This window comes from Littorina saxatilis, linkage group LG16, assembly GCF_037325665.1.
Source record: "Littorina saxatilis isolate snail1 linkage group LG16, US_GU_Lsax_2.0, whole genome shotgun sequence".
Lineage (NCBI taxonomy): Eukaryota > Metazoa > Mollusca > Gastropoda > Littorinimorpha > Littorinidae > Littorina > Littorina saxatilis.
This window is the reverse complement of record NC_090260.1, coordinates 31629772-31643404: the sequence shown is the minus strand read 5'-3', so window position 1 is coordinate 31643404 and position 13633 is coordinate 31629772. Positions and strand designations below refer to the sequence as shown.

The 13633-nt window shown below is 40.8% G+C and overlaps 1 protein-coding gene across 1 annotated transcript in view; it reads right to left on the bottom strand.

Moving 5' to 3' along the window:
- Window positions 1-8479: 8479 nt before the first annotated feature.
- The window catches only part of LOC138949959 (uncharacterized), a 28576-nt gene continuing 23422 nt past the window's right edge, over window positions 8480-13633 (bottom strand). Inside the window, exons 19-24 of the mRNA XM_070321742.1 lie at window positions 12815-12974; window positions 12279-12408; window positions 11663-11816; window positions 10169-10337; window positions 9327-9441; window positions 8480-8788 (exon numbers count right to left, since the gene is read on the bottom strand). Of these exons, the coding sequence (XP_070177843.1) occupies window positions 8496-8788; window positions 9327-9441; window positions 10169-10337; window positions 11663-11816; window positions 12279-12408; window positions 12815-12974 (1021 nt within the window). The 3' untranslated portion in view covers window positions 8480-8495. The remainder of the gene's footprint in view (window positions 8789-9326; window positions 9442-10168; window positions 10338-11662; window positions 11817-12278; window positions 12409-12814; window positions 12975-13633) is intronic.

The window sequence follows — 13633 nt, the reverse complement described above, 5'->3', positions numbered from 1 at the left end:
ACAAACAGTAACCGATAAAAAGAAACATACAAATGGTATACATGTTTCTAAACGAACTATGAAGGTGTAATAATTAATGCGAGTTTACTTTGAATGTCAAAAATAATGGCGTAACACATTTGCATGCAGTAAAATTACGTATTAACGTATTCGACTCTGATGCCTTTTATATGTGATATCAAAAACAAACAAATCTACACACACACGAACACCCCAAATTAACAAACAAACAAGTAAACATTCAAACAAAACCGCAAATATATTCCACTTCATCACAACTAAATAAACCAAACTTGGTTCTTTTATAGAACGTTAAAATATTTTAAAAAAAACACGATACACCTGTTGGTCTTTAGAGAGAAAAAAAACAACAACACCAAGACAAAGAAGAACGCTAAGGCGTGATTGACCATTCAGACCGATACTCATCTCGACTCCTTTGATTTTTGTTTGTTTGTTTGCTTGCTTAACGCCCAGTCCACCACGAAGGGGGATATCAGGGCGGTGCTGCTTTGACATTTAACGTGCGCCACACACAAGACAGAAGTCGCAGCACAGGCTTCATGTCTCACCCAGTCACATTATTCTGACACCGGACCAACCAGTCCTAGCACTAACCCCATAATGCCAGACGCCAGGCGGAGCAGCCACTAGATTGCCAATTTTAAAGTCTTAGGTATGACCCGGCCAGGGTTCGAACCTACGACCTCCCGCTCACTGGGCGGACGCCTTACCACTAGGCCACCGTGTTGCGGTACTCCTTTGATAAAATCACTGGGACGCTTGCCACAGACATGCAGACAGATAGAATGCTACACGGACGCACGCAGACAGACAGACAAACAGACAGACAGACACATACAGCTGGTACCTCTGTGGTGCTTTATCCTTCACGAACACACACACACACACACACACACACACACACACACACACACACACACACACACACACACAAACGCGTACATGCACACACGCACGCACACACACGCACACACACACACACACACACACACTGACGCACGCACGCACACCCACACACACACAAACACGCACGCACACACACATACGCACGCACACACACAAACACACACACACACACACGCACACACACACACACACACACACACACACACACACACACATAGAATGTCAAACATAATTATACACTCAGATATGAGCTGAAATATTTTTACAAAACATTCTCACACAATAAACCATGTTAGGCTGTAAATGCATACATATATTCAATAATAATTGCTTCGTGTTTTCCCGTTCAAAATAAAAGCGACTGACAGACCTAGAATCAATGTCAACCATGAACAGTGAGGTGAAGACCCAAAACAAGTGACGCAATTGTATGTGAATTGTTACTCAGCTTTTTGAACATGCACATGTCAATTGTTATCTATGACGGTTTACCAGCGCCAAAACCTGAGGTTACCCATTAGCACGGGTTCTGTGTAATTCACAGCGATAATCTTAACTGACTGTGTTAATTACTAACTTTCAGTTTTGTCCTCGGCTTACTAGGGCCAAAACCATAATTAAACACGAACACCTGATAATTACACATTAACACTTGATGATTAAGCATGATCATTTGATAATTAAAATGTTCACGTGAAAATTTATCATTTTTAGTTCTTGCTCACTTCCAGACGGATTACGTACTTGAGCCAAAACTGAAAGTTGATCGCTACCTGGGGAAGACAATTGGTCATTTTCACCACATAGTTGTATTTTTTTCGTGAAAATTAGTAATTTTCACTAAATATTTGTAATTTTCATGTGAAATTTTCAATTGGGTGGTTTTGGCGTTAGTAGGACGTCATACTGAGTTATCGGCATGAGGGTATTCCAGAGAATAAATACATCAGCATTATGGCTTTCAGAACGAGTGGTCTCAGACTTAGAGAGTGTAAAAGACACAGTCCTTCCCTGTAAAAAAAAAAAAACCCACTTCGGTTTACTATCATTTAATTACCTGCCCAGGTTTTTTCGTAGGGCAAGGTTATTCGGACATGCGGCTTCCCCCAAAAGCGGCGTATGGTTGCCTTAATGGCGGGGTAAAAACGGTCATGATGGCATGATGGCATTACGTCCCTTGATTTTTCCAGTGTCAAGGTCACTCTTGAGTTCAAGTTGATGGCTAGTACTCCACTTGAAGTCATACCAAAACGCACCAGCGTGCATAATTGATTACAGCGAAGAGTAGGATATGTTGAATATTCTTGAGCTTAAATTCGCACATTTACAGTAGTGCTAGTTAAGAACTTTATTCATCAACGCATACCCACAGACACTCAGGATTTTGATATTTCGCACGTGTCTTCTTCTTCTTCTTCTTCTTCTTCTTCTTCTTCTTCTTCTTCTTCTTCAGCGTTCCAGAATTTTTCTGGTTACGTGTGAGCTCGTTTGCACATTTGGGTTCCTCACACTATACTCTAGTATAGTCAGCTTCACTCCGCTTTCGTTGAGTAGGCATGCTGGGTATTTTTGTGTTTCCATAACCCACCAAACTCTGACATGGATTACAGGATCTTTTCCGTGCGCACTTGGTCTTGTGCTTGCGTGTACACACGAAGGGGGTTTAGTCACTAGCAGGTCTGCACATAAATTGATCAGGGAGATCGAAAAAATCTCCACTCTTAACCCACCAGGCGGCAGCGACCGGGATTCGAACTCACGACCTCCCGATTAGGAGGCCGACGTCTTACCACCACGCCACCACGCCCGTCATCGTGTCTAAGTGGACGGGACTGCCTTATTCCACGTAGGGGAAAGGCTCCTAATATGGACAACTTTTTGTTTATTGCTGATAACTAGCTTGTTTTCTTGCAAAGAAGTTTCATTTTGTGTTTGGTAGTCCTTCTCTGTTAGGTTAACCGTTAGGCCTAATTAGAGTAAAATAGCTTTGATAGACATTTAGCAAAAATTAAATAAAGAAAAAATCACGAATGGTCCATATTAGGCGCCCAGGCTCCTAATATGGACCAGCGAAGCGGCCTCCACGAATCACCGTAAAAAGCCCCCTATACTTCAAATTAACATGATTTAACTTGGTGTGCAAGTCAGACAAATTAAAAGATGCTTTAAATTTATCTGTTTCGGGTTGATAAGAGCATTATTTGAAGCACACCAGGAAACTAAAGAAGCTTATCAAAAACAGAGTGAAAATAAGTGAAATTATCAACTTCCACGAAAAGAAGACTATTTGTTATATTTTTTTTAAATCTCGAGGGCTAGTTATAGGTTTTTTACAGCAAGCTTCTTAATGAATTAATGAAAATAGCCTTTTGCTTTTAATTTCTTCGATTTGTTGAAGGTGGTCCATATTAGGGGACTCACACATACTTTGAGATTTTGCTATTAATTTTTGTTTGCAGTAGAAACTCGGGGTCAAAACTGCTAAAATGTAACAAATACGGTCTTAGCTGTCATATATAGCAATTTTTGTGGCAGAAACGAGTCCGTTTTAGGCGGCAAATTTAGAGTGGACGCTGCCAAAAGTGAAAAAAAGAGAAAAAGCCTAACGGTTTTGAGGTTTGTGTTTCTGCAACTGTTTTGACATGTGCAAGTTATCCAGAGAGGGTGGATACAGCGAATGAAATTGTTTTTAGCGCTCTAGCGCCGTTAGTTTGTCAGAACAGGAGGTGGTCCATATTAGGAGCCGGTCCATATTAGGAGCCCTTCCCCTACAAGCCTGCTTAGATCAATGACGGTGCGCCGGGCCAAGCTGTTTTCACAGGTAGGACAGTTGAATTGCCTTTAAATCAACAAACTTAACAAGCAATAGCTTCAAGGTATGTTAAAACAAGGCCCGTGAAGCGATATAACAACATGTAGTCAAGCTTTCAGCATCAAAGTAACAGATTAACACCAACAAACAGTCGTCGCCGCGACTATATTTCAGATAGTCTCGACTAACCACACACGGGTCACGCTCGTCTCCGCGTAGCGTGCAAACGTAGTACTTATAGGCCTACTTAAACCTATTTTCTGTAATTCTGAGCACATTTTTAGAGTAAACATGACATATCTATATATTTTTGAATTCAGGGGAAGATGAGAAATACAACGCAATCAATTTTAAATCTGTTTGCGAAAAATCGATTTTAATGACAACTTTAATGAGCAAACTCATTGATTAATTGTTAAGCCTCCAAAACTGAAATGCAATGCCAAATCCGGGCTCAAATCGGGGCTTCGTCGAAGATTACTTGACCAAAATTTCAACCAATTTGGTTAAAAAATGAGAGCGTGACAGTGCTGCCTCAACTTTCACGAAAAGCCGGATATGACGTCATCAAAGACATTTATCCCAAAAAAGAGAAAAAAAAGTCTGGGAATATTATACTCAGGAACTCTCATGTTAAGTTTCATGAAAATCGGTCCGTTAGTTTTCTCTGAATCGCTGTACCCACACACACACACACACACACACACACACACACACACACACACACACACACACACACACACACAAACACACACACACATATCAAAACTTGACTAAATGTAAAAAAGAAATACATCCACTGACATTGTTCAAACATTAGAGACATATGTGACCCTTCACCACGAAATGAGTCGCATGTCACCTCGCGCGGTTCTGCGCTAGGCTTTCGGGGAGTGCCTTGTAACAGTGTGAGGGTCACCTTAGTCACAGGCTTATAACTCAAACAGTTTTCGCTCTTTTCTAAAACGGTTTTCACCACTGGATAGAGCATAAAAAACTCTTTATGAAAATGTAAAAATATGAAAATCATGCAAAGGTGACATGCGACTCATTTCGTGGTGGAGGGTCACATATCAAAATGTAAAATACCTCTTATTATAGTAAACACATGTTTTCAGCGCAATGTTCGTACACACGCCTTTTTCTTGCAGTTCGATTTCCCATTTCCAATAGAAATCAGACGTGTATAAAACAAACGCACTCTGCCGACATCGTAAATGAAGCATAAACTAACACAGAAATAAGCAATCAAAGGAACAAACAAACGCACTCCACATCGTACATAATTTTTATAGCATAAAGTAACAGAAAAAAAGAATCACGCGTATCAAACAAACGCACTCTGCCTTGTAAATATAGCATGAACTAACACAGAAATAAGCAATCAAAGAAACAAACTAACGCATTCTACATTGTAAATATAGCATAAACTAACACAGAAATAAGCAATCAAAGAAACAAACTAACGCATTCTACATTGTAAATATAGCATGAACTAACACATAAATAAGCAATCAAAGAAACAAACTAACGCACTCTGCCTTGTAAATATAGCATAAACTAACACAGAAATAAGCAATCAAAGAAACAAACTAACGCATTCTACATTGTAAATATAGCATAAACTAACGTATTCTACATTGTAAATATAGCATAAACTAACACAGAAATAAGCAATCAAAGGCACAAACTAACGCATTCTACATTGTAAATATAGCATGAACTAACGCATTCTACATTGTAAATATGGCATGAACTAACACAGAAATAAGCAATCAAAGACATAAACTAACGTATTCTACATTGTAAACATAGCATACACTAACGCACTCTGCCTTGTAAATATAGCATAAACTAACACAGAAATAAGCAATCAAAGGCACAAACTAACGCATTCTACATTGTAAATATAGCATGAACTAACACAGAAATAAGCAATCAAAGAAACAAACAAAACGTCACGCTCATAAGATAATTGCCTATGTCATTTTTTGATGTTTTGAGAAAAACGCAAAAAACTTTCTTTGGTTTCATTTTAGTTATAAGTTGCAAACTGCCTATCTCGAGCGGTGACAGCTGGATAAACGTGAGATAAACGGAGCTGGCAGCAACATTTTCAATCAGCAAAACAGCATAACAACCCACACAGATCTTTTGCATACCTTCACATTCTCAAAACAAGTCTTCCTGTATCGTAAAGAAAAAGTGCCTAACTCAAGAAACGAGATCGGCAGTTTTGCTTACGTTACCGTGGCAATGGTTTCCGATCAGTTGTCTGAGAGTTTGCACTCTCTAACACATGATAGATACCCTTCCAGTAGCTTCCCCTGTAGTTTCACTACAGAAATGCCCAACACTGAGATAGGTATTTTTCTTATTAGCGTGACGATTACACAAACTAACACAGAAATAAGTCATCAAAGAAAAGAAAAAAAAAGCAATCGCTGTATGATGAGATAAGGGGGCGCAGGTGTTTATAGGGATGACCTGAGGGGTTGTATTTTCTCTTTTCTTTTATATTTATCATTTATCTATCATTTTCAGGGGTTGGACTTTCTCTTTTCTATTATATTTATCATTTATCTATCATTTTCAGGAGTTGGATTTTCTCTTTTCTTTGATATTTATCATTTATCTATCATTTTCAGGAGTTGGATTTTCTCTTTTCTTTGATAATTATCATTTATCTATCATTTTCAGGGGTTGTATTTTCTCTTTTCTTTTATATTTATCATTTATCTATCATTTTCAGGGGTTGGACTTTCTCTTTTCTATTATATTTATCATTTATCTATCATTTCAGGGGTTGTATTTTCTCTTTTCTTTAATATTTATCATTTATCTATGATTTTCAGGGGTTGGATTTTCTCTTTTCTTTCATATTTATCATTTATCTGTCATTTTCAGGGGTTGGATTTTCTCTTTTCTTTGATATTTATCATTTATCATTTATCTATCATTTTCAGGGGTTGGATTTTCTCTTTTCTTTGATATTTATCATTTATCTATCATTTTCAGGAGTTGTATTTTCTCTTTTCTTTGATATTTATCATTTATCTATCATTTTCAGGGGTTGGATTTTCTCTTTTCTTTGATATTTATCATTTATCTATCATTTTCAGGGGTTGTATTTTCTCTTTTCTTTTATATTTATCATTTATCTATCATTTTCAGGGGTTGGATTTTCTCTTTTCTTTGATATTTATCATTTATCTATCATTTTCAGGAGTTGGATTTTCTCTTTTCTTTTATATTTATCATTTATCTATAGTTTTCAGGGGTTGGATTTTCTTCTTTTTTAACATGCTATTTTGCAAACCCAAATTATACTGGTCCCGGAGGTATACACACAGTATATTTTGGGTTTGCAAAATAGCATGTTAAAAAAGAAAGGATACAAAGTCGAATCAAAACAACGCAGAGGGAGCAAAACGACAGACAGACAGACACACACACACACTACACCACACACACATACAAACAAGCCACCACGCCACGCACACATCACACACCACACCACACCACACAACCACACACACACACACAAACAAGCCACCACGCCACACACACACACCACACCACACACATACCACACACACACCACACACACCACACACACACACACCAAACACACACACACCACACACACTAAACACCAAACACACACACACACACACACACACACACACACAACACCACACCACACACACACCACACACACGCCACACACACACACACACCCACACACACACAACCACACACACAACCACACACACACACACACACACAACCACACACGCACACACACACACACACACACACACACGCCACACACACACACACACACACACACGCCACACACACACACACGCCACACACACACGCCACCACGCCATGTCGTCTCCATTCCCAGACTACAAGTATGTGAAAGCATTTAGCGAGTATTTACATGTGTCATTGTCGGTTTTTGGTGACTGAATAATGTCGACGTCACGTCACGACACACCAGTAATACCTTGAAAGGAATACTCGTGGCCAAGGAACGGTAAAAACAAACAAACAAACACACACAAAAACAAAAACAAAAAAACAAGCAAAAAAAACAAAAACAAAAAAAGAATTGCCCCAAATGTACATATAGTTCGGTCTCGGGTTAGAAACGGTGTAAACACACTCCATATGCCTCAAAAGTGTTTAAACATTTAATTACTCAAATCTAAAACGATGTTTTGGGGTCGACTTTGCAGATTGTAAATTCTCTGCGCACTCTATAATAGGTGCTATTGTTTCGCGTCGTACTAACATACTTTTTGAATTTGCCAGCAGTTAAAGTTTGACACATTTTGTAGGTCACAGTGTCGAGTAAGCCCATTTTTTGTTTAACAAGAAATAACACAATATTATCACATGTTGTTAAATGTCAGGGGTGAATAAGCTCATGAGAGGATTGATTTCTAGTGGTGAGTATATCGGAGAAAAAGAACAACAAAACAAATTTTTAAAAAATTAAAAAAAACGCACCGCAAAAACACAGTCACACGCACACACACGCACGCACGCACGCACACACACACACACACACACACACACACACACACACACACACACACACACACACACACACACACAAAACCATGGGCACCCCCTTCCTCCCTACACGCACACACGAATACTGACAAAACTTGAGAAGACCACCCCCCCCCCCCAAAAAAAAAAAAACCACAAAAAAACCCAACCTTTCCACAATTTCCAATCACAAATTGGACATCAGCATTCCAGACCTTGTCCACCAGAAAGTCACCACACTCAAAAACACCCGGAAGAAAAGTCCAATAGAAATATCCACCCGGAGTCGCCCACCCTCGTCAGTGGCGCCGGCATGTGTAGGCGCATTGAGCCCGGTGGGCGTATTCACAGGGGGGTCGGGGGTCTTGGCCCCCGGAGGGACGTAGAGGTAATGCGTCATTAGGTGAATGACGCCATTGCAGGCGACCAGGTTCCATCGCGTCACGCGGCTGTTGACGTCACGGTAGCGGAAATACAGCCCTGAAATGGACAGTTATTTTTATTTTTAGTAAGCCAACAGGAATGTAAGGACATTATGATATCGATCCAAAAAACCAAGACGCCCTTTTTTTTAAATCTTTTTTTTATATTTTTTATACACATTTACTCAACAAAGTTAGAAATTACGTCTTAACGTGAATAATGGCGTCACGTAAAAAATATGCCATTTCTTCTGCATGTCTCCAAAGTAAGTGACACCGAATTTGGAGAATCTATTAATTTGATTGTATGAGGCATTGTTATCTGTAATTTTTCTGAATAAATTGTTTAAACCAATTTGGAGAACGACGTTTGTCTCGGTGACTTCGACATAACGGCAGTAGAGAATTAATCGTAAGGTCACCGCACGTATCGGTATCGTATATCATTAAAAGGAGAAACGTCGTCAATGGCCTATGCTCCCAACGTGTTTCATCGGGTTAGGATTGCCGTTTTCATGAAAAGATTCCATCGTTCTGTAAACCTCCTGTGAGGCGCAATGGGGCTTTAAGTAAGTACACTGTGTACACCTACTCACCAGTGCCTGATTTGGCAAAAGACACACCCGGCGGTAGAATGGAACTGTCCACGCGACCGTCACGTAACTGGTCGTATGTGATCTCACTTCCGTTCAGCACGTGACGCCAAAACACCTGGAACATGTCACGTGTCAAAAAGAGCGTACAGAGTCAGCAGGAAAACAGGATTATATTTGATGCGTACATGCGTGCATGGATACGTTGGTTCGCCAGTGTTTTAATGACAATGCAAAACAGAAAACAAGCAAGCCATTTGATGCTTATGATGTCTTAGATTATGCAGGTAAGAAACGGCATGAAAACTGAGAGAATCTACTGCATGGTCGTTGTCATCGTCGTTGTCATCGTGAGAGAGAGAGTGTGTGTGTGTGTGTGTGTGTGTGTGTGTGTGTGTGTGTGTGTGTGTGTGTGTGTGTGTGTGGTGTGTGTGTGAGTGTGTGTGTGTGTGGTGTGTGTGTGAGTGAGTGTGTGTGTGTGTGTGGTGTGTGTGTGTGGTGTGTGTGTGTGTGTGTTGTGTGTGTGGTGTGTGGTGTGTGTATGTGGTGTATGGTGTGTGTGTGTGTGTGTGTGTGGTGTGTGTGTGGTGTGTGGTGTGTGTGTGTGTGTGTATTTGTGAGAGGTGGGGGTGGGCGGTTGGTTGTGCGTGCGTGCGTGCGTGTGTGCGTTCACGTGTGTGTGTGATTGTCTGCACACACATGCATACTTTATTGTGCACCGCGTACTTGTTAGTGCATGCGACCGTTCAATCTTGCGTGAACGCTTTTGTGCGTTTGCTTCTGTGTTCCACTCAAATACAAAAAACAAAACAAAAAAAAACAAACAAAAAACAAACAACCCCAACCATTTGACGTTCTTGGTGCCTCAGGTTGTGCAGATAGGAAATGTCGCTGAAGCTGAGAAAATCCACGGCATGGTCATCGGGCATCAGGAAGGTGAAGGTCATGTTATGCAAATTCAGAAGTTCAGCGTCATAGGGCGGCGGGAGTTGCAACATGTGTTCCAATGAGCGGCTGTAAAATACGTCAATAATGTTTTAGATCAGTCAAGTACATATATATAAGCAGGAAACACAACAACATATTGGCAGGCAACAACAACAAACACAACAACAAGAACAACAACAACCGCAAGAAGAAGAAGAAGAAGAAGAAGAAGAAGAAGAAGAAGAAGAACAACAACAACAACGACGACAACAACAACAACAACAACAACAACAACAACAACAACAACAGCAACAACGACAACAACAACAACACGTACAATCGGAGTTACGATACCTCTTTTTGCCACAAATCATGTACAACAACTGAGAAAAGTGGTTTCTGTCTTCAACATTTACCAATTCTGGAATGGGTGATCTAAGCAGGTACGCCAACTATGTTCAGAACTCAAGGCATGAAACTTCAAAGCACCACTCCCTTTAGCCTTTCTCACCGCCAAAACTTTGATATTTATACTTTTTTGTCACAGTGACCTTCTATATCTATATACGACTAGTGTCTGTCTGTGTGTCTGTGTGTCTGTGTGTGTGTCTGTCTGTCTGTCACTTCGCGATGCACGGCCAAAGTTCTCGATGGATATGCTTCAAATTCGGTGGGCATATTCAGGTAGACCCCGGACACAATCTGGTCGATGAAAATGTTCAACACGTGCTCTAAGCGCGGCGCGGTGAACCGATTTGGCTTTTTCTGTAGATCCATTCCCAGTAACTCTTCCTTATCTTCTTCGGTGTTTTGCGCGTTTATCTCCCTTCCTTCGTGGGGCGTCAACCACGTCAACACATGCTCCGTCTCGCGATCCACCCGGCGAAGCGGGTAATCATCTAGTTCACAATACCACACGAAATCAATTAGTTTGCACACCAATGTCTGAAGAAATACTGACTGAAAAAAATCTTTGAAAGGCACAGGCATTCCTATTCAAACGATTTTGTCTCACCATCTCAGACATGGACTATGACAACCCCCTCCACTTGGAGACACAGCAACAATCAACATCATCACTGACTGTGTCCTGTGCAAAGTGAGTCTTTTTATGAATTAATTTCACAGATTGCGAGTTGTGTTTTTCGAGGAATTACTTCTGGAGAAATTTCCCCTCTGCTAAGAAAGCACCCAGGCGTGTGTGTGTGTGTGTGTGTGTGTGTGTGTGTGTGTGTGTGTGTGTGTGTGTGTGTCTGTCTGTCTGTCTGCCTGTTCTCTCTCTCTCTCTCTCTCTCTCTCTCTCTCTCTCTCTCTCTCTCTCTCTCTCTTCCCATGTTTTTTTTATTGAAGGTGGGGGGGGGGGGGGGGGGGTTGGGGTGGGGAGGGAGGTTAATTTGGCTATAAAGACTGACCTAATGGAAGGCTCCCTCTTGAGTCTCTCCAGAATGGTTAAAGGGGAGTAATTCAGGAAGCCGTCGATGACGTAGATGACGCCATTAGTACAGCCGTAAGCACGACCGATGACGTCAAGAATCTGAAGGTCGTAACCCCCATCCACGAAGACACCTTAAACATAATCCATCAATAAAGTAAATAAAAAAAATAAAAAAATAAAAATATATAAAAAAAACCCACCCTTCAGAATTTTCAAGTTGATGCTAGCTACGACTAAGCAAACAATCCAGCATGGTAAAGGAAGACAGAAATGAATAAATAAATAAAAATAACTAATACATTTACGAGAAATCGAGCTCAAACCAAAACCAAGAATAACAAAAACAGACACACACACACACGCACGCACACACACACACACACACACACACACACACACACACACACACACACACGCACACACACACACGCACATGTATACACACTCACACACACACTGACACACGCACGCACGCACACACACACACACACACACACACACACACACACACACACACACACACACACACACACATCCCCCTCACACTTACAACTGCTACTTTATAATCCAGAACAGAATCATGTGACACCTACCGTCGTCAGTTCTGGTGATGGTGAAGGACACGTTGAAGGTACTCTTGGACACAATGTAGTTCTCGTCGGGGAACTGACCCAGGAACACATCGTCCATTCGCACTTGTGGCAACGTGTGTCCGAAGTAAAGCTGCAGCAAAATAAAGTAGATGATAAATGTGCTTGTTCTTATCGCCAAATAAAAAAAAAATGTGCGCGACCAACCCCCCCCCCCCCCAAAAAAAAAAAACCCCACCCCAGAAACTCAAAAGTAAACCAAGCTCAGGAAAATCCAGTTTATGTCTCTCTTTAACAATTAGCAAACAATTAACTGATTTTTTTTAATTCAAGAAGAGAATTTAAACAAGTTTCAAAAGCAGTCAGAAGAGACATTTAACAAGCAGGTAATCTGATTATATCAAAGAGTATATTTTGATAGTTCTATATTTCAAAAGCTTTTTCAGAGAAAATATTTTGCACGGAAGACTTGAACATGTGGAATATTCGGAGTACATTTTGAAATGTCTGAATTGAACGATTTTTTGCTAAAGACTCACGCGTCTCAAAACGTTGGGATCAGCCTGCATCATCATCATTTGATCTGACGTCACTGTGCGTAAATAGCGTGATGACGGAATGAAGAGTGTGACGTTGCGGTCCTCGGCCTCTACAGCAATCTTATATTCGGCTAAATCCGACATCAGCTCGTGGAACGGCCTGCAATCGAGAACGTGACATAGATTGTGTTGATATAATCTAATAACATATGGGATGCAGTACACGTGGTACAACTATTGATGGATCTTATTTGCCTCTGTATAACACCTACAGACCCCCCCTCCCCCTCCACCCCCATTTAAACTCTAACTCTCGTATAAAAACAGACACAGAAACAAACAGACAGAAACAGGCTCAACAAGAAATTCCTCTGATAGGAAAAACACCCCCGTCAAGGGAAATAACCTTCTCAGTTGGTGGCAGTGAGAATGGTTATTTCCCTTTGACCAACGGGGGTGTCCGTCTATAAGTCGTTGTATAATTTTAATCCACCAATACCTCCCTAACCGTGTGTTTGACTGGTCCCAATTTTTGTAAGGACCGTCTCATGAATGTATAGAACCTGTTCACCAAGTTTGGTGACGATCGGTCCGTTCATTCTTGAGATCTACTTGCGAACACAAACACCGCCACAAACACACAAACACATCGAGTGAAACCTATACACACCCCTATACCGGGGGTGTAAAAACACACACGACACACGGAGACAGAGAGAGGCAGACACGCACATGGGCACGGACAGACAAACACAATCAAATACTCAAAGACACGGACATAGAGGCGGACAGATACACAACACAGACAGACTGACTGAC